Source organism: Pelobates fuscus, chromosome 5 (assembly GCF_036172605.1).
Source record: "Pelobates fuscus isolate aPelFus1 chromosome 5, aPelFus1.pri, whole genome shotgun sequence".
Lineage (NCBI taxonomy): Eukaryota > Metazoa > Chordata > Amphibia > Anura > Pelobatidae > Pelobates > Pelobates fuscus.
Genome location: NC_086321.1, coordinates 89,314,308 through 89,336,071, shown reverse-complemented (window position 1 = coordinate 89,336,071; position 21,764 = coordinate 89,314,308). Strand labels below are relative to the sequence as shown.

General features: G+C 41.1%; 1 protein-coding gene across 1 annotated transcript in view; it reads left to right on the top strand.

Moving 5' to 3' along the window:
• Nucleotides 1-482: 482 nt before the first annotated feature.
• Nucleotides 483-21,764, top strand: part of LOC134612524 (ATP synthase subunit C lysine N-methyltransferase-like) — a 29,653-nt gene continuing 8,371 nt past the window's right edge. The window contains exons 1-4 of the mRNA XM_063456908.1: nucleotides 483-653; nucleotides 5,089-5,193; nucleotides 6,195-6,335; nucleotides 21,213-21,263. Of these exons, the coding sequence (XP_063312978.1) occupies nucleotides 483-653; nucleotides 5,089-5,193; nucleotides 6,195-6,335; nucleotides 21,213-21,263 (468 nt within the window). The remainder of the gene's footprint in view (nucleotides 654-5,088; nucleotides 5,194-6,194; nucleotides 6,336-21,212; nucleotides 21,264-21,764) is intronic.

The following is a 21,764-nucleotide window of genomic DNA, read 5'->3' as shown; positions in this document are numbered from 1 at the left end:
GTCCAAAAAAAAAATATTTTTTTTTTTTCTTTTCATTCAGGGGTTTCTTCTGCTACAGTAACTAGCTTGGTAGCACCCACATTACATTATCAGCAGTCTCACATGACTTCAAGTGTAGGGAGAATTTCTTGTGATTTACTTTCTAACGTTCAATAATAAAAGCTGAAGATGACCTGCAAAACATCTTTGATCATCTAGCATACGTTGTATGAAGTCATGTTCGTTTCTCAGTCTGTTTGTGCCCACCCAGTTTTGTTGTTTTAAGGGTAGACGACATGGAATGGGCAAACTAGATGGACTGATTGGTTTAGTTATGTTTACAGGCATTTTAAGGGCTCTAGGCACCTTTCTGTTTTGTCTGGCAGGAATATTTTTAACATGATTCAATATCACTTATATGTTTGAACTTGTAGTCTCCCTTGAGTTAGAAAACTTATTTCTTTAAACTTTATTTCTTTGTAGAGTGAAACCGCTTGCGGGCCATGGAAGATAATATTGATACAATCCTACTCAATAAGACCACTAAATTCCTTTTCAATGATACCTCAAACTATCGGTTGCCATGGATTGCTTCTGGAATGACTGTAAGTTCATATGCCTTGTGGGCAATATTTGTCTTGCCAGGCTTCCGGAAGGTTCCTTGGAAACTAAAGGTAAGCCATGTGTTTATGGACAAAATTAAATTACAGGAGCAAGAATACACTTGCTAAGAAACATAGCAAATATCCTGTACTGTTTTCAAGATTATACTTGTCTCGCCACCTAGAAATGACAGCAGAACTGTTACTGTGTGGTCTGTTTTTTTTTGTTCATTTTGCAGAGAACTCCCAACATAACCAGTGCTATAGTAGCTCCCTGAGAAGAAGGGACATTGCTATCTTCTTATTTTGCCAGGAGGTGCATCATTGATGTACTCTTGTACCTGTAGTAGGTAGTAGGGCCATGCTGTGTAACATTGATGGACATGTAAGACTGAGCTCAGAAACTTGCTCCCCATTGCTCAGGACACCCCAATAACACAGGATTATTTTATATGGACAAGTCAAGGACCTTTTACGTTATTCTCATTTATTTGCTGTATTTGTACCATAATCCCTTTTGTGTGCACTGTCTTTTATGTATTAAATCACAATCCATTAGCTTTTTGGTGTTGGCTATTACAGATTTAATCCTGTAATTCAAGGATTGGTCTTGGTCTGTGTCTTCCTGTGAGTGTGGAGGTTAATCTACATGTGTTAACTATATTTGCTCAGGTTTTTTAGTGGAAAAACCTATCTGGGGCTGAGGCAGGGGGAAACAACTCTCATATTAGATGGGTACGCTAGTTTTACGCATGGGCCCTTAATTCACCTCAATGCTGTACTCTCATGCTGGAGCAAAAGAAGACCGTGCAGAAAAAGGTGGCGGTAACCGTGAGGGACAGGTTCAGGTAAGTAAAATTTTGCCTGCATAAGCCACCGAAACCCCAGAGGCGATTTCACCTTTGGGGCTCATTGCAAATTATGCAAAGTCCCAGATGGTGTGACAGTGCTACTTGAAAAGGTCCAAAGATACATAGTTTGCACTAATCTATAGTTTTAAAGTGACATAAATGTTATAAACTTAAGGGGACACTCTAAATACCAAAACAATCTTAGCTAACAAAAAAATGTTTTTGGTGTTTACATCATATCCCTGCAGTTTCACTTATACAGCCTTAGCCACGCCTCCATGGCTGTGACTTGCACAGTTACCAGATTTAGACAGATTTAATTTTTCAACATTATTTATTTTGTGTTTTTATTCAGAATTTTTTATCTCCTTCTTTAATAGTCTGCATGAGCTCCGTTTATGATAAACACACTGTCCTGTAAGATCTGATTCAAAATGAACAGGGGAATACAGTCTCCTCACATACCACCAACTTACCCTGTAACATCACTCTCTCCTCCCCCTAAACAGGCATCCTGTCACATCACTCCCTCCATCCCCACACACACACACACACACACACTCACATTGTCGCTTGACCCCCCCACCACACACACTGTCAGTTTGTAACATCACCCCCCCTTACACACACACTGTACTTCCACATCATGCCACACACACTCATTCACCATGTTACAACACAGTCAGTATGTCACACTAACTCCTCAATCACAGTCACCATGTCATAGTCACTCCCCACACTTAGCCCTCACACACAGTCACATTGAGAAAGTCACCCTGTCGAACTCACTCTTTCACAACCACCCTGCAACAGTCACCCTCTAAGCACACGGGCACCCTTAGGCACAGACCATAACCCTCATACTCGCACAATCATCCCTCACACACACAACGCAGACCTACCATAAACACAATGTAAGACAAAGCCCCTCCCATACACACAACACACAAGAGTCTCCCTCCAGAGATACAGAGACATAGATTTGCATTGCAGGCACAGTCATAGTTACACATACACACAGATATACACTTACAAATCCACAAGGATACTCCCTGCCAGACACACACTTTCAGACACATACACACTACACAGTGATAAATATGCACACAGGAACCAATACACACTGCCAGACAAGCATTGTGAATGTGCGTGTCTCTGTACATCAATGTGTTTGTGTGTGTTTTGAGTGTACATATGTGCATGTATCAAAGTGTATATAATTGCATCAGAGTGTGTGTGTGTGTATGGGTAAGAGGATTATAAACTATGTGAGGAAAAAAGTATGTTAAATGTTGATAAATGTTACTTATTTATAACTGTTTTCCTATATGTAACCTTATTAATCGCTAAATTAATGCACTATTTAGGCATACTGAAACAAAAATATACAATTTAACATTACTTTTCAGGAAACCCAAAATACTTCCTTAGTATTAAAGGGGTTAAAGGACTTGTGTCACTTCCCAGGATTTCTAATATTGTTTAACAAATAGGTTTGTGAGGTTTGAAAAATTAAATTAAATCCACGCATCCTTTTTTATTTTATTTTTTATTCTTTATTTTTGTTGTGCAAGAGATGACAATCAACTTTCAGTGCCACAATCACAATAGTAAGCATTTCAAAGGCAATCCGCATCATGGTAAAAGGAAAAACTGCACATATTTTTAAGTAAAGGAAACACAAATATCAGGCTGTTCTGACACGTCAACTACTAAATAAAGTGCAGGCTAAGCATAGGTATGTAAGACTAGTCAGTCATACTGGAGGGAAGTAAGTTAGCGAAGTTGGAATCACACTAGACTATGCTTAAGTAGCACGATACATAGGAAGCAGAGTGATAATATGCACATTGAGTACATGGGTATATAGACTTCGCTTAACCATGTGTGCGTTAAGGTAAGAAATCCACTGAACGTTATACAGATATGTAGACAGTATAGTACAAAGACATATACCAGTGGGGGGCGCCACAATCACAAATCGTGCGTATATTTACCATCTATATTGCATGGTGATCATATAAAAAGAGGAATAAAAAAACATACATAGTGAAGTATTTAATGACATAAAATATCTAAAACAACAGTAAAAATATACACTCACAAAGAAGGTGGCACAAAGAGACTTATGTCTAGTTGTGCAAAAGCGCTTGTCAACCTCTCATGGGTTTAAAAATCCCTGGTAATATAGTTACAATGTCGATGCCTCTTGAAGTCATCAGCCAGGCAAGGAGATAATGGATATAAAAAAGAAATGTACTGTATTTTATCCCAAAAGAACCGAAGAGCAATGCTAAACACCCAAAAGTGTACCTCACATACACCCAATATATAGTAACAAAGGAGAAAATCTGTACTACACCAACAAGTGACAGTACAGATTAAAGGGGTAGCAGAGCAAATATCATAAAAATACAACCTGTGTATAGAATAACACAACAATTTCCAGGATATCTAGAATGTATAAAAAAATCACACAATGGTGAAGTATGTACAATAATGAGTGGTTCAGACCCGGAGGTAGAAAACTTACAAGATTATACTGGAGATCAGCGCCTGTCTCCCTTCCAAAGGGTATATATACAAAACGGCATTTCCTTCAGGATGGGTATGCGATGTAGTATAGCAGCATATGCAAAGACCTCCAATCCTAAGGAGATAATGGAGTCTTTTAGGGAGGTGTTGACAGGTATCTCTGCTCGACGCGTTTCGTCCCCAGGACTTTTTCGAGAGCTCATTAAATACTTCACTATGTATGTTTTTTATTCCTCTTTTTATATGATCACCATGCAATATATATGGTAAATATACGCACGATTTGTGATTGTGGCGCCCCCCACTGGTATATGTCTTTGTACTATACTGTCTACATATCTGTATAACGTTTTTGGGGATTGGGAGTGATCCCTTATTGGGAGTGGCTGTCCTGCACTTTCTTTGCACTTTATCCCTTATACCGTTTGGATATATTAAGAAATCCACTGATCTTTATCCTGCATCATTGTGCCCCCATATTAGCTCCCTGTCAAATATTAAACCTAGAGGGGCAAAGGTTTAAAAATAATATCAGGAAGTATTACTTTACTGAGAGGGTAGTGAAAGCATGAAATTGCTTTCCAACTGAAGTGGTAGAGGTTAACACTGTGAAGGAGTTTAAGCATGCGTGGGATAAGCAGAAGGCTATCCTAGCTATAAGATGAGGCCAGGGACTAATGAAAATATTTAGAAAATTGGGCAGACTAGATGGGCCGAATGGTTCTTATCTGCCGTTACATTCTATGTTAGAAGATCTGCCATTCGCACCAGGTTCTCAGCATAAATAAAGCATACAGTGAGGATGAAAATGTTTCTCTGTCTGTCCTTATTTGCCGTTTGCCATGTTTAAACTGGAGTATCGCATTCTTTGTAAATGATTGAATTTACATTGAAAAGAAATTCTCATGAAAAAGGTTAACCCAAGTAATAAGTGATTTTTCAGTGTTTTATTCAATGATGTACATTCCACAGAAGTGACAATTCCCCTTTAAGTTACATTCCCTCCCATTCCATGAATTGTGGGAGTGCTTTCTAAATGCTCTGAGAATTCTGAATCGTACCAGCTTTATGGGTTATGAATTATGTGCTTTATTATCTTGTGATTTGTGTTTGTTTTACAGGTGCCATTCTTGCCTTCCAGTAAGCATCAGACCGCAAACGTTGTAAAACTTTTAAATGGGCGGAAAGGGAGACTTGTTGACCTTGGGTCAGGCGATGGCAGACTGGTAAGATTTACGGCTGACTATAGTTATCTAATACATACATTATAATTGTGCTGTAAGTTTGCTTCCATGTCTGTTCCATGACATCCAATAATGCTTGTTATTCAGATGTAGTGAAATGAAATTCTCACTAGCAAATAAAGTAGCAAAATGCATTGTTAATTATGCAAAAAATCTTTGTTTAGCACTGTTTTGTGAGTCAAATTGCTCCCTGATTTTGTACCTACGATTAAAGAAGCACTATAGGAATTCAAATGTGCATTTCTAATGCAATTGTGCCCTAGTTACCATTTATGTGACTCCCACCCGAGGGTTAAAACGCTAGTTTAATTATCTGTTCTCTCATCAGTGGGATATGACAACCAGACCACTTCCTTGAAAGTGATTTGGGTGCCTATTGGGTCCCTTTAAAGGGACATTCTAGGCAGCATAGCAACGTATATTCATTAAGGTGGTTATGGTGCCTTGAGAACCCTTGTACCATCCCACTGTTCACTGTTGAGCCATTGTCAAACAGGTTGAGAGTGTCCATGGCTTCACCCCCACCTAACTCATGGTAAGGCTTATGTTGAGTGTAAAACCACATGAGCCATAGCAATTAATACCAGCGATAGACAGAAGTAATAGACTGAGAGTGCAGAACTAACGCTCTCCACCTACTTGTGCTGCATAGACTAATGTGGAAGAGGTGCACATGCCACATGCAAAATTTAGACAAAATTAATAAAGGCAACCCAGAGCAAATCTTTCTGGCTGCATGACCGTACTGACGTGCGACTAGGCTCAGGGTGCTTTGTACACTAGCACCTTTGCAATCATTCAGAATTGCCATGATACTTAGAGTGACTCTTTATAATGCATCCACGAACAGATGCAGAAAGATGAAGTCTCAGTTATGTATGTTTCCCATATTCCTTTTCATTTTTATAATGCTTATAGCATTATAGGTATTATTACATAATTTGCCGTGTAATTTTGGGCTGTGACATTTTGTGTACTTGTAGGTTTTTGCCGCAGTATCCATCGGGTTTCAGAGCCGAGGATATGAGCTTAATCCAATCCTGGTAACATGGGCAAAAACACAGGCCCGGTGGAGAGGGATATCTGAAATGAACGCAAGCTTTGTCAAGGAAAACTTTTGGACAGTAAGAACATGTTTATCTTTTTGTTTTTGTTTTTTTAAATTCTTTATTTTTGACGTGCATGAGGGTAACAAGCATTCTCGCTATTCCACAACAGTCATAGCGAGGTAAGGGTAAACTATGATGTTAACAGTATAGGCATGTTGATATGACAGTACACATTTTTGTTTTTATATAGAGACATAAGAGTAAATATGTTTAACATATCGAGTAAGTTAAGAAACATTCTGTTGGAAGGCGCCACATCAGCGTATCACAAGTTTTCACAATATTCCGACAGTGGCATGATAGGTCGCACACATTTTATATTTTGCAAGCTTAGCCAACTAGGTGTGTCGTCCGAGTGAGGTTAAGTAAAATAAAACAAAAATTTTCCTAGAAACAAGCGCAGATAGCATGCATCATGTAGAGCAATATACAGTTAGTCCCGTGTAGGATATGGCTAAGCAGTGGACAGGTCTGATAAATAATGTAATGATACAAAGCTACAATAACCAAGTACTGTCCTGCAACTAGCTTAGCTTAAAGGAGACAATATAGGTTGCCATATCTAATGCAAACCTGCTGCACATGCTAGTTAACATAGATTCTTAGGGCTTTATTATGTCAAGACTATGTAAGATGCCCGTGTTCCCAATAGTATGTAATGCATTTAGGCTAGCCTTTCAGGTTACTCTAGTCCATCTAATTGTCGAGTGAAAAACTGGGTGGTTGTGTAACCTAAGGTCTCTACCATCCTGGCTGTTGGAGCACGTCTAGTGAACTATGTATGGACCCGGTGTGTATTCGGTTGTCGGGTCCTGCTGGGGACGTAGGGGAGATTAGATCTGCCAAGATTAATTCTGCCGGGTCGCCCTACTGTGCTTGGCTGTGTTGCCTCGGTTTCGAGTTGCTCAGAGAGAGGGGGAATGGCAAGGATCTTGAGGCCCCTGCTGTCTCTGGTGAGGTGTGTGTGTTTGTGTGCCATATAGGACCGTGGGTGTCAGCTCTGAAGAAAAATTATAAACTATATACAATTTAGCAAACAAACAACATATGGAACAGGAGATTCATATGAACCCCAAACCGTGGGTGAAAAATGAGTGGGTGATGTCCCTTTGGAGCCTGGATAGTCCTGCATCACCTCATGTTGTGGCCACCGCATAGGCATCCGAGCGAGCCCTCTGAGGGATAAACAGGTTAACTCTAGTGGGGTCCCATGTGTGCGTATTAGCGGTATTGCTCGGGCCGGGTCGGGCGAGCGCATCTCGTGGGAGGCCGATGGTTTCCAGCATGGCCGCCGCCTCCTTAAGGTCCCTGACCGCATGCACAGAGTCCTCTTTCATGATGTGGAGTAGCCGCTGTGATCTCCAGCGATATGGGATAGAGTGGGTGCGCAGCAGTGAGGTGAGTGGTTGGAGAGTGGTTTCCTCCATTTCAAGGTGTCCCCAGATAGGTCTGAGTAAAACGTGATCGTCATGTTTTTTCGAAGGAGAGTGGAGAATTCCCTTTGGTTGCTGCCTGTACCGCTGCTTTCTCCCTGCTGCTGCTGAATCTGACCACCAGATCCCTGGGTGCGGCCTCAGGGGCTTTTTTAGGCTTCGGTATGCGAAAGATCCCGTCAGTCATAATGATTTTAGCCTGTTTGGGCGTAAGTAGTGACCCTAGCAGCCTTCTCACCAGATGCAGGAGTTCTGCGTCTGGATCGCCTCTGGGACACCCCGTATCTTAAGGTTATTTCGGCGCCTGCCGTCTTCCATCACTGCCAAGCGTTGTTCCAAGGTGGCTTGCTGTGCCTGGAGGGTCCGTACTTCCCCTGAGAGAGTGGTGATTGTCTGGGCTTGTTCGGCTGCTGTAGTCTCCACTGTCCCCAAGCGGCCCACCAGGCCCGTTAGATCTGCCCTGAGTGAGGCCATGTCGGCTTGCAAGGTGAGCTGGAGGCCGTGTAGTAGCTCCTTCAGAGTGGCATTTGTCACCGGAGTCAGTATTCTTTGGAGCTGCCTGGGGCCGTGGTGGGAGGGGGATCATAGCGGGTCCCATCCCCAGTATCGAGTCCTCCGAGGAGTCTGAGTACCCGTCCATGTCGGCGGCTATCTTGGGCCTGCCTGCTCCGTGGGTCCCCTATGTTCATGCCCGCTTTGGGCTTGTCGGGCTTTTGCTTTTTCAGCTTGCGGCCCATGACCACTATTAGCACCTGTGGTCCGATTTGCCAGCGGTGGTAAGGGGTTTGAAATTGCCAAAATACAGCGGTGATTGTCGGAGCTCATCCGACATGCGTCCGTCTCGATCAGCAGCTTGGCCCCGCCCCCTGTCTACCTTTTTGTTTTAAGTTAACTACTATGTGCATGGAGAAAGTTCACCAAGTTGTAGCTCTCTGGGTGAGTTGCCCATAAATTTAGCCAAGTAATGCGTTGGCATTTTTTTTTTCTTTTTCTATTTTAGTTCAGAACGGAACATTTTACTTATTTTGGAGCTTAGATTTGTAAAGGATTAAATAGCAGACGTTCTCAGAAACCACTGTATGTTTTGCAAGAAACATAGAAACTCTACCAAATGCAGCATTATAATTTCATGCAGCAGTATTATTATTATTATTTATTTGTAAATCGCCAACAAGTTTCGTAGCGCTGTACAATGGGTGGACGAGTCGACACGTATTTGTAACCAGACAAGTTGGACGCACAGGAACAGAGGGATTGAGAGCCCTGCTCAATGAGCTCACATGCTAGAAGGAGTGTGGTATAGTGACACAAAAGGTAAGGGTAGGCTAGGGTAGGTTGCTATGATAGTATTAATTTAATTACCGGTATATCTTCTAATACATTATGGATTAATCTAGTGGCAACATATCTTTCTGGAGTGCAGTTAATGTTCAGAGTTTTATGTGTATTATCGCTGGGGTAGTCTACATTCCTTCTTTTATGGGACATTCTACCTGAAAAGTCAATTCTTATAAGCCAAAAAAAAATTGTTCTATGCTCTAGTGAACGTATTTGTTTTGCTGCATAAATGTAATCTACTGCAGTCCAACGGAAGGCATCTCTTTAACATGGTTTGGTTTCTGAAAGCTATTTATTTTTTCTTTGCATATTGTGTCCGTACAAGTTGAATGAACTTTCTAGTGCTGGACAAGTAACCCTGTGAAAAAAACAAAACAATTATCTCCTCCTACTCATTCCTTAAATGCTGCCATTCCCAAAGTTACCTCAGATCTTTTATGTCCTGACGACGAGACAGATAGACAACCCTTGGTTTATTCCTAGGCTGGTGAGGCACATGGGTTGTTGCTTGTGGGGAGTCAGTCTGATCGCTCCCTGGCTGGAGATTAGCAGGACACTATTTCCAAACCTCTACGGGTTATGGAGTGCTATTTCTGGCTGGCTTATGCCGTGAAGTTCTCGTCAGGAGGCTAGCAATCAGTCCTCTCCAATGCCCAGTGGCAAATGGCAGTTTGTCACATATCTCCCCTTTGGGGGGGAAGACTAACCAGGCACCTGACCTTCTGTCGGTCATTGCCTACGTTAGTCGATCCACCAACCCACAATAAACTAGTGCCAGAGCAGCCCACCCACAACAAACAGTTACTGCACCTGGGTATCCCTCTGGGGGGATGGGGCAACATGCTGTGGGGACGTGAGGGGCAGAGGCCAGCGGCGCTCTGCCCTGATGCCAGCGCTTCTGCTGGGATGAGGGGGTTGCAGGCCAGTCCTGTAACAAGGGGGTCGTTAGGGCAGAGGCCAGCGGCGCTCTGCCCTGATGCCAGCGCTTCTGCTGGTATAGCCTGCAGGACATCAGGCTCTGGACAAGGGACAAAGGGAGGGCAGAGGCCGACTGCACTCTTCCCAACTGCCAGCTCTTCTGCTGGGGTACTTGGGACATATTACAGCTCAGTAGCCAGGGGAACGTGGGAGTTAACATTTCCTCTGTTAACCCTGGGGCCAAGTTAGGAGTTAGCTGGGACTTACGCCCTCCTCCTGTTGTCCCTGTGAGGGTAGTTGGGTATCTGGACAGGCTGTCCAGCATCCCTGTAGGTCAGGCACAGACCCATCTGCGCCTTCTGGGAGATTGGTGTCTCCCCTTGGTAGGGTAAGCTGCCGCTGGGGAGATAGGGTGCTGTGCTCCTCTCCCTGAAACACAGGCTGCCGCTGGAGAGGGAGACCGCCTGTCTCCACTCCCGTAACATTGTCCTGCTGCTGGAGAGAGAGACCAACTGTCTCTGCTCCCTGTAGGACACACTGCTGCTGAGGGGGAAGGACGACACCTTCGGCCCCCTGGAATTCACACTGCCGCTGGGGAGGAAGGACGACACCTTTGGCTCCCTGTAACTCGCACTGCCGCTGGGGAGGAAGGACAACACCTTTGGCTCCCTGTAACTCGCACTGCCGCTGGGGAAGAAGGATACGCTGTTGTTGGGGTGCAGGGACAGAACACTTCGCCATCTCAGCCTAATATTCAGCTTCCTTCTGCAGACCCTCGGCCAGTTCTCTCCTCATTCTCTGTACACGTTCCTCCATTGGGTTAGGCCCATAGAGGTCCAACCGCCCCTTCAGTATAGCGTCAAACCGTACGTGACTATACCAATACTCCAGGCTTGCTTGGTGTTCCCAGGATGCTGCTCCTCGCACTAGGGAAGCCATCCCACCGCTGCCACCACTGTAACGGAGCTCCCCGTACTCCGACCGAGTACCCTCCGTTGATGGACGCTTCCTAGCTTGCGCCGAGGACCACAAGCACCGCACCGGACACCACAACCACCGCAGACTCCGCAACCGCCGTAACTTGACTGGAGTCTCGCCGTCTTCCTTCCACCCTGGATCAGCTTCTGCCCTCCAGGACCGTGTGGAAAAGACCTCTTCCTTCCACCCTGTATGAACCTCCAGCATCCAGGACTGTGTGGGGAAGACCTCTCCTCCAAGGAGAGCGTAACAGGAACAGCTCTTAAAAGAGCTAAGTGATTCAAGCTCAGGGGAGTATGCAGAGCATAGCAATCCCCCAGTGTGATTATAACAGCTCCCTCCAATAACGAGACAAGGCTCCGTTTTGAGGATCAAGAAGAACTGTGGTTTAATGGCACACACTCTGCTTTTATGCAGTGCTCCCCTGCAAGGGAGACGCCCACAGGCAATTAGACATTAACCAACCAGATAACGGTTACATCCCACAGATTCCCTCCCCTCTGCTTGGGAGATAATTGAGTTTCTTACTGTATCTACTCAATTATCTCCAAGCTAAAACTTATACTTTTGATACATTTTTATAACTCCCTGATTTTACATCACATACGAATAAAACTATTTCTGTGATCAGCATAACCTGGGGAGCAACATATGTAAAAATCACATGAATCCGTCCAGGGGTTAAAAAGTTAGGTTGAGGTCCCTTTATTATCAATTGCAACCATGGCTTTTCCTGCCCAAACCAGTTCCCACTGGTCTGGCAGTGTCCCTGGGACAATACCCTGCTGGAGAACAATGGAGCTGGGGGAGGGGAAGAGCCACACTTTCCCAGGGATTCAAAGGGTAAGAAAAAGTGTCCAAAAAGTTTTCATGTGTCCATACACTGTTTTTAAAAGGGCCAGCACTGTGCAATAAAAGTCCATAAGCCCAAATACAGTTCTTAAAGGGCAATACATCCCAGGGCCATAGTCGCAGGGCAGGAGGCTAGCAATCAGTCCTCTCCAATGCCCAGTGGCAAATGGCAGTTTGTCACAGGCTTCAATTTCCAAAATGTTAAACAATTATTCAAACAAGACAAGGAGAAAATGGGAAGATTTTCCTAAGCTAATGTGACTCAACTCTAGGAAAAAAAACACTTTCCCTATTGGCAAAATAGCAAGTCTCAAAGACCCATTGGACAACCGGGCAGAGACATCCTACTGAAGAGTTTTTCAACCGTCAGGTTTTCAGCAGCTATGGTCAGTTGCCAGAGCACAGTGTATATGGCTACAATCAATGGAAGAGTGTATTTTTAAAGAATCAGAAATAGACTTAAGAACATCAGATTGGCGAATAAATTTTTGATTGATGTATCTAAGGAAATACTCAAGTTGTCTGCTTGTGTTCTGGGTGTGTCATCAGTTGCCAGAAGGGCTTTATGACTGAGGTGATCAATGGCAAATACAGCATTTTAATCGGCATTGTGCAATTACCTTTTGAAAGAAGTAAGTTGTTTGGTGCTCCTTGTTATGTTTGACAGTCCCAGGGTATTCTAAAACATGCTTGTTTTAAATGGAGATATTAGACTGCCTACCTTACTTCCCTTCTAATATTATATGGTCTGATATGAGACATCTTAATCTATGTAAATTATCTAATCCCATTAGAATGGATTCTTTGATTACTATAATACAATAAAGAGAAAAATGGGCATTAATAAAACCTTACTTCTACAGACCCCTCTAGAGGTATTACAATATTATATTCTTGATTTAAACCTTACGACATGGACTCAGAAAGGACTAATTTATCTAGCTGATCTAGTTAACAGCATGGGATTCTTTCCTTCTCATCTTTACAGACTCAATTTGGTTTGGCGATTTTAACAAATTTACTTATCTTAGATTAAAAAGTTTTCTCTTATCTAGATCTAGTCTACTAAACCCTACTTTTTTAAGATTTTGTATTGAACCCAAAGAAAAAAGGGCTGAAATCGAGATCAACCAAATGATTAAAGAGTATGGAAGCTATGTCTAAATCTGCCCCTATTCTTAAATGGGAGAAGGACCTGAATAGTTCATTCCCACTATAGGACTGGATAAAAGTAATAGCTCTTGTTACAAGCAACATACACTAGATTAGCTACACTATAAAGGAATCTATCATTGGTATATGGTTCCCCTAATTAATGCATAGAATCTCTAGGTCAAACTCTAATTTTTGTTGTAGATGCCTATCTCACTTCCTCTATTCTGGCAGTAAAGTGGGCAAAAGCAGAGAGGCAACCTCTTCAATGGGACAACATCATGACAGTGACCTACCTAAACAGACAGTAGAAACAAAGGTCAGATCTCTGCATCTTCTCTGTTCACAGATCATGTCATGAAGAAGTTGGAATTCATTGCAGCAACACATATCAAGGGACTGGACAACAGCATAGCGAACAATTTGAGATGAGCCCAATGGACACAATCAGTATGGTCCTTACACCCAAAGGTATATGCTAGTTTGGAAATTTGGTTTGCCAGATATGGTTCTAATAGTAACATGGAAGAACAGGAAGATTCCAGTGTTCGCATTCCTTTACAGACAAGATATCCCTCTATTCTTAGACGGCCTATCAATACGATGGAACTTCAAGGTGGCCTACATGTATCCTCCCATTGCCCTGATGTCACCGATTCTTAAAAAGATAAGAGAGCTATGGTTTTGGCCGCCATCATTCCATAATGGCCAAACCACAGCTGTTTTTCAGGTTTAAAACAGATGACCCTAGCATCATTGGAACTACCAAAATCAGATCTTCTTCTAGAGAACATGGAACTTGTGAAAGACACCCTTCTGATGGATGTTCAGATTGACGGCGTGGCTACTGCAGGGCTGATAATTAAAGATCAAGAGGTTCAGGAACATAGACCTTCCTCTTAATTCCACAAGTAGATCTACATCCAAGATTTATATGAAAAAATATGAAAAAATAAAAATAATCTCCTCTGGTATAGGTATCATGACTGCCTGATTATCACTTGTTCTATTAAAACAATTCTGATTTTTCTGCAAGATGGTTATGCTGTTGAACTTTAAGTGTCAAAGCACAAAGTCCAAGTTCCCCTTCTTAATTCACATGTACTCATTAGGAGATTTTGTTTAAAGATATCCTCCTCAGACAGCCTCCTTGCAAGTCCTTCTTCCCTACTTGGAATTTATCAGGTGTGCTCAAAGCTCTGTGTGAGTCTCCCATTGAACATTTGGATAACGTTTCTTTTAAGCTGTTATCTTTCAAAACAGCTTTTCTTGTGGGAGTTACATCTGCCAGGAGGGTAGGTGAGATTCAAGCTCTTTGCTCCTCTGAGGATTCTACCATTTTTCATGAAGACAAAGTTGTTTGGCACCCAAAAACGTCATTGCAGCCAATCATACTTCTTTGGTTTTGCCAGTCTACTTCATCACCAAAGGAAGAAAAATGGCATCTTCTGGATGTCAAATGAGCTCTGGAAATTTATCTTAAATGCTCAGCTACCTTTAGGTCTTCAGATCACCTGTTCATGAATTTTCATGGAACATATCTAGGTGAAGAGGCATCTAAAAATACTATTGTCAGATGACTGACAGATACTATTAAGTTGTCATATAAGGTCAGTGGTCTCATATTACCTTTTCCAGTGAAGGCACAGAACAGTGGTAGCATCATGGGCTGAGAAAGCTGCAGCATCTCCAGAAGATATTTGCAAAGCAGCAACATGGTTATCCTTTAACACTTGTATCAGGCATTATAGGCTAGACATATTTTCTTTCTCATAAGCTGCTTTTGGGCGGCGTATGGAGTTCCAGGCTGTCTCCTTGTGATTCATCCCCCCCTTAATTTTTTTTATTTATTTATTTATTTTTTTTTTTTTTTGAGATCTTGTTATATCCCACTTGTACTGCCACCATATGCTAGGGAAAATACAAATTTGACTTATTTACAAAGACACTCCAATCTGAAGTTACTGGGACAAATCGGCTCTCATGAAACAATTCAGTAAGCTGATGCAGTAGAGTAATCTTTCCAGTGGTTAAAATACATCTTCCGCTTAAAATATCAGACATTTGTGAAGTGGAACCCTTAAATGAACACTTCATGCACCATGACCACTACAGCAGACTGTAGAATTGTTTAACTTCTCCCCACCACTACTGCATCCGTCAGAGAGCCACTGCTTAGGCATTTCTGTTGGGGCTCCTGAGCTAAGCCCTACAGTGTCTGAGATGCTAAATCCCGAGGTAACCCCTGCAGTGTTTCCTGCTCTCTGTTGGATGTAGTGGAGGCAGAGATAAGGCCAGGCAAACCCCAGGTAAGAAGTCAAACAATTTGAAAACGGTTTGACTACTAGAATGTGAGAGGGGCATGGGGGAGTTTATGTGCACTGAACAATCTGTCCTAGCGGTGGGATAAAGGCCAAATTGATGGCAATTTTTTATATTTGTATCTTTTTGGGTGGATTTGGGGTTTGTTTTGTAGAAATATGTAGACTACTTGTTTGCCAAAAATAATTTGTAGTGACATGATGAGACATTGTATAGAGGAAATGATTAATTTAACAAACCCCAGAAGCCAGGAAGCCCTAGCTGCAAACGTTAAATTTGATGATCACTTATTACAGCATGTTGCTTAGAATTCTTTGTTTTCAAGTTAACTCCTACCCGTGTTAATTACTAAATTGAGAATTGTCCAGAATGTAAAGTGAATGCAAAGCAAATTGCAACATTAATTGCAAAATAATGGACTTGTAACAATTCTAAATGGAGTCCAAAAGAAATGGGATTATTTAAAAGTTGCACTACTGAAGGCAACAGAAAATTGCATTAGGCTTGTCAGTAAAAACAAAAAATTCAAGAAACCACTGTGGTACTCCACAGATGTAGCCAAAATAGTAAAAAACAAAAAGTTAGCATTTAGTAATTATAAAAAAACCCAGAGTGAGGAAGATAGAATTACCTATAAGATTAGGCAGAAAGAGGCTAAGCAAGTTATAAGAGCTTCCAAATCACACACAGAAGAGAAAATAGCACAGTCAGTAAAAAAGGGGGACAAAACCTTTTTTAGATACATAAATGAGAAAAGAAAAGTAAAACAAGGATTAGTTAGATTAAAAACAAAAGAAGGAAGGTATGTAGAAGAGGATAAAGGTCTAGCTGACTGCCTCAATGAATATTTTTGTTCTGTATTTACAGATGAAAATGAAGGAAAGGGACCTCAGTTAAGAAAAAGGATAAATGAGTCATTTATTACACGTGAGTTTACAGAGGAAGAGGTTCTATTTCAACTGTCAAAAGTAAAGACAAATAAGTCAATGGGACCTGATGGAATACACCCAAAGCTATTAAAAGAGCTTAGTGGTGTACTAGCAAAACCATTAACAGATTTATTTAACCAATCATTGATAACAGGAGTAGTCCCAGAAGATTGGAAGTTAGCGAATGTTGTGCCCATTCACAAGAAAGGTAATAGGGAGGAGTCGGGCAACTATAGGCCAGTAAGCCTAACTTCAGTAGTGGGGAAAGTGATGGAAACCATGTTAAAGGATAGGATTGTTGAACATCTAAAAACACATGGATTTCAAGATCAGAGACAACATGGGTTTACTTCAGGGAGATCATGCCAAACTAATCTTATTGATTTTTTTGATTGGGTAACTAAAATTATAGATCAGGGTGGTGCAGTAGACATTGCTTACCTCGATTTCAGTAAGGCTTTTGACACTGTTGCACATAGAAGGCTTATCAACAAACTACAATCTTTGAGTTTGGATTCCAATATTGTTGAATGGGTAAGGCAGTGGCTGAGTGACAGGCAACAGAGGGTTGTAGTCAATGGAGTATATTCGAAGCTTGGGCTTGTCACCAGTGGGGTACCTCAGGGATCTGTACTTGGACCCATTCTCTTTAATATTTTTATTAGTGATATTGCAGAAGGTCTTGATGGTAAGGTGTGTCTTTTTGCGGATGATACTAAGATATGTAACAGGGTTGATGTTCCAGGAGGGATAAGCCAAATGGAAAATGATTTAGGTAGACTAGAAAAATGGTCAGAGTTGTGGCAACTGACATTTAATGTGGATAAGTGCAAGATAATGCATCTTGGACGTAAAAACCCAAGGGCAGAGTACAGAATATTTGATAGAGTCCTAACCTCAACATCTGAGGAAAGGGATTTAGGGGTGATTATTTCTGATGACTTAAAGGTAGGCAGACAATGTAATAGAGCAGCAGGAAATGCTAGCAGAATGCTTGGTTGTATAGGGAGAGGTATTAGCAGTAGAAAGAGGGAAGTGCTCATGCCATTGTACAGAACACTGGTGAGACCTCACTTGGAGTACTGTACACAGTACTGGAGACCCTATCTTCAGAAGGATATTGATACCTTAGAGAGAGTTCAAAGAAGGGCTACTAAACTGGTTCATGGATTGCAGGATAAAACTTACCAGGAAAGGTTAAAGGATCTTAACATGTATAGCATGGAGGAAAGACGAGACAGGGGGGATATGATAGAAACATTTAAATACATAAAGGGAATCAACACAGTAAAGGAGGAGACTATATTTAAAAGAAGAAAAACTACCACAACAAGAGGACATAGTCTTAAATTAGAGGGACAAAGGTTTAAAAATAATATCAGGAAGTATTACTTTACTGAGAGGGTAGTGGATGCATGGAATAGCCTTCCAGCTGAAGTGGTAGAGGTTAACACAGTAAAGGAGTTTAAGCATGCGTGGGATAGGCATAAGGCTATCCTAACTATAAGATAAGGCCAGGGACTAATGAAAGTATTTAGAAAACTGGGCAGACTAGATGGGCCGAATGGTTCTTATCTGCCGTCACATTCTATGTTTCTATGTTTCTATGTTTCTCCAAGTCTGCTATGCTTCCAGTTCCAAGATTTTAAATTCACTTTGAGTACCTGACAATTCTCACTTTTGCTCATAACCCTGTAAGTAAATAACATGTAAATGTTTTTATGCATTTAGCACCCGCTGTACCACCCAACTTTGAGTTGTCTTTCAGTAAAGTTTGGGTCAGTTGTATATATGACCTACTGAAATATCACAGCCAGAATGTACTTAGAAATGAGGTGTAACTGACTCCACTATTCCAGTTAGATGTCAGTCATGTTTTGGAATTGGATATCTGAATGGAAGTGTTGATGGCCTCCAAATCTGGAAACTGATGTGGCGCATATTCTGACTCTGAAGCCTGATGTCTGCATTACTCAACTTTCAAAGTGACTTATCCAAATAAAATCTAATTTAATAGCCCAATGTGATAATGGTTTCTCAGTTAGAGATTTGATACTGTCCTGACATTTACTCTGCAACTGTAACCACATGACTCTCTTAATGTGCTTAGTCAACTGCTGTGCAACATATCAATAGTGTGCCCATTTACCAGTATAAATAGAAGTGGAAATTGAACAGGGATTGACAACCATTTATCACATCTAACACCCCATGATGTTAACATATATTTTGTATCATATATACAATCTTTACAGTCAAAGTCCCTTTGTATTCTGCAATGAGTTCTTATCAAACAAGAAATTAATTATTCCCTGTGTACAGCGGCATTTCAGTAGTGGGGATATTTATGTTAATGATACAAGTAGTCAAATTAAACCTATAGTAATCCCACTACCTTGGTCCATAAATAGGGAGCCCTGTTCTCGCCATCCAGCTGTTACAAGCCACCGGGGTGGGGGGGGGGGGGGATGCTAGACTGCTGTTGGAGCTGAAGGGCAACCAATGTAGGACCTTTTTTTATTTATTTATTTATTTGCTACGCATGCCAGAAGGTGTGCTATGGCTGACCCAGGAGATGGGCAATCATCTAACAAGCCTTGCGCCTATGCTCATCTAGTGGAACCTGGGAAGGTGATGTGTTTCATGAGCTACTGAGCATACGCAAATGGAATGTGGACTCTTGACACCAAATTTACAAATCTTAAAGGTTTTTAAACTGCTTACATGCCTGTTGGACAGCAAGGTTGCTTGTCATAACAGGGAGGTCATGTCCACCAGCCCCCCACACGACCCTGAGGACAATTAAGGTTTGAATAACTAAATATTTTAACTTTGACTGGCTTCTGCATTCTTTTTTTTTTTTTTCCGTTTTTACGATAGCGTTTCCATACTACAGTTGTCTAACCCAACATCTCCAGATTAAATGGACAAAGGAGAAAAGTCACAGCAACCTCCTACTAAATTAAAAGCTTCTAGCAAGACCAAGAATTTCATTTGCGTTTCCTGACAAATGCAGGTAAAAAAAAAAGTCTGCAATATTTGCTCCCAGGATCATTGAAAAGTCCAAGCAAAAAAGACATGTATTCCTTCCTGTCATAGTTTCTGGAAAATCTTTCCAAAGGTTTTTTTTTTTTTTAATTTTAAAGAAACGAACTTCAACGATTTGGAAGCAGCTGGCAGACCGATAAAGAGGCACAGATTCCTATCGACTCCTGAATGATCATCTAGGTAATGTTCTCAGAGTTCTTCTTTTCCAGTTTCACCTAGCAATTGTTCTGGACTGGAAACATGCTTCTGGGAGATCGGCGCAAACTTAAGAAATCCTGAAGGGGGTACAGGATGAAGATAAAACAGGTAAAAATTAAATTATTCATCCTGATCTTATATCCATGATGAAATGTGAGTGGAGATTTCCTGAGAAGAAGGTATTTATTTCTAAACAATTTAAGCAGCTTTTTAAATTACAGGATTCTGAATCATGGGAAACACTTCCCAAAGTGGATGTGACAATTATTCGACTCTAGTAAAAAAAACAAATTTTTGGGTAATGGAGAAGCCTGGTAGATTAGCGGATCCCATGGATAAGACGGCAGAAACATCCTGCAGACGTATATATTAAGCTTCAGCTTTTCTCAGTAAAGTTGCTATCTCTTTTCTTATCTACGGTAGCAAGATCCCAGAACATATGGATCCAAGAATTGAATGTTGGCTTGCAGGTAAAAGTAATGCGGAGTTATTTAGAAATACAAGATTGGCGTATAAATATCTTTATAAAATGATAGGTGTGGCATTAAAATTATCTGCAATAAATATGGGCCTGTCTTCAGTCGCCAGCAGAGCTGTCTGCTGGTACTGTCTTTAAGTCTGCATTATGCAAACTCCCTTTTGAGAGGGAAAAGTTATTTTGATAAGCGCTAGGTGACCTGGTCAAACACTTACTCAGGTTTGAGGTACAACCCCCATATCAGAGGAAGTACAACTACAAAGAGGACTGAAGTCGTCCCTTTCCCAAATCAAAGGTGAGACAAAGGTGCTTTATCCAGGTTGGATAAAAAAAACTAAAAATCTGATGCCCGGCTTAAAGTAAGTGGAAGACCCAATTCTTTGCAGAAAGATTGATACAGACTTCAAAAATTCTTACATTTTAGTTACTATTATTCAGGGATACAAAATCAGGTTCTTTGGCAGACCAAGTCCTCAATTCCTTTTTTCTTAATATGTTTACCAGAAAACGAAAAAAGCATATTTTTTTGCAAAATTATAAAGTTGTTACAGGAGAGTGTGCTAGAAAAGGAGCACAAATACCAAGGAGTTTATGCAAGGTTTTCTCCTCATTAAAAAAAAAAAAATACAAACACAGACCTAAAAAAAGTCCTTCAGGCCTATTCTGTATTTGAAGAGTCTCAACCAATGTATTCATCATCTGAAGTTCCTCCATTGCCCTCCAGTGTATGCTTCCTGCAGGTTATGTTTTCATCATGTTCCCTTCCACATCACAGCCCAAAGAAACCGGTGACAAAGGTAAGTGGGATATAGGAAAACTCTTCGATCATAATGTTTTTTTTTGGGGGGGGGGGGGGGGGTTAATGTTCATTAAAAAGGATCCTTTTTGCCTCTGGTCTTTATTTTACTTGGGGCTCCTATTATTGTTTTATCCTGTTTATGAATAAACAAAAATGCTGTGCTTTGATATTTTAAGTTGCATCTTTCCTTTATTCTTTGTACATTCACAAATATTATATGAGACCTATGTATGCCTACCTATGCACAACTAAAATAAAGAATGAAAAAAAAAAAGTAGAGAGATGGATTGAGTAGGAGTAATGGCATAAATGCTGGTGCTAGGGAAAGTTGTGTTGGATGATTATTTGTTATTTTTATACTTGAACATTAAAATAATACTGAAACCTACAGGTAATTTATAATATATGTGACCCATTTATAATTCAATATCTCATTCTGTTTTACAGGCGGATCTTTCAAGCTATAACAATGTGGTTCTATTTTTGGCTCCTAGTGTGGTAAGTCTTGCCTAATATTTATTTCATTTTAGAAAATCGAAAATTCAAGATTGTTGTATATCTTTAATTACTTTCTCAATTCTGATACAATAAATTTATTAGCCCACAACATTAAAACCATCTGCCTAATATTGTGTGGATCACCTTCGCACTGCCAAAGTGGCTCTGATGCATGGACTCCTTTTAATGTGTCCTGTGATATCTGGCACCAATAAGTTGGCAGATCCTTTAAGTCTTGTGAGGCCTCCATGGATTGGACTTGTTGTTCCAGCACATCCCACAGATGCTTAATCAGACTGAGACCTTGAACTCTTTGTCATGTTTCTTAACCCATTCCTGAACAATTTGTGCAGTGTGACAGGGTGCATAATCTTGCTGGAAGTGGCCCCTGCCATCAGGGAACACCATTGCCATGAAGGGGTGTACATAGCCTGCAACAATCTGTTGGTAGGTGATACATTTCAAATGAACATTCACATGAATGTCAAAATCCAAAATTTC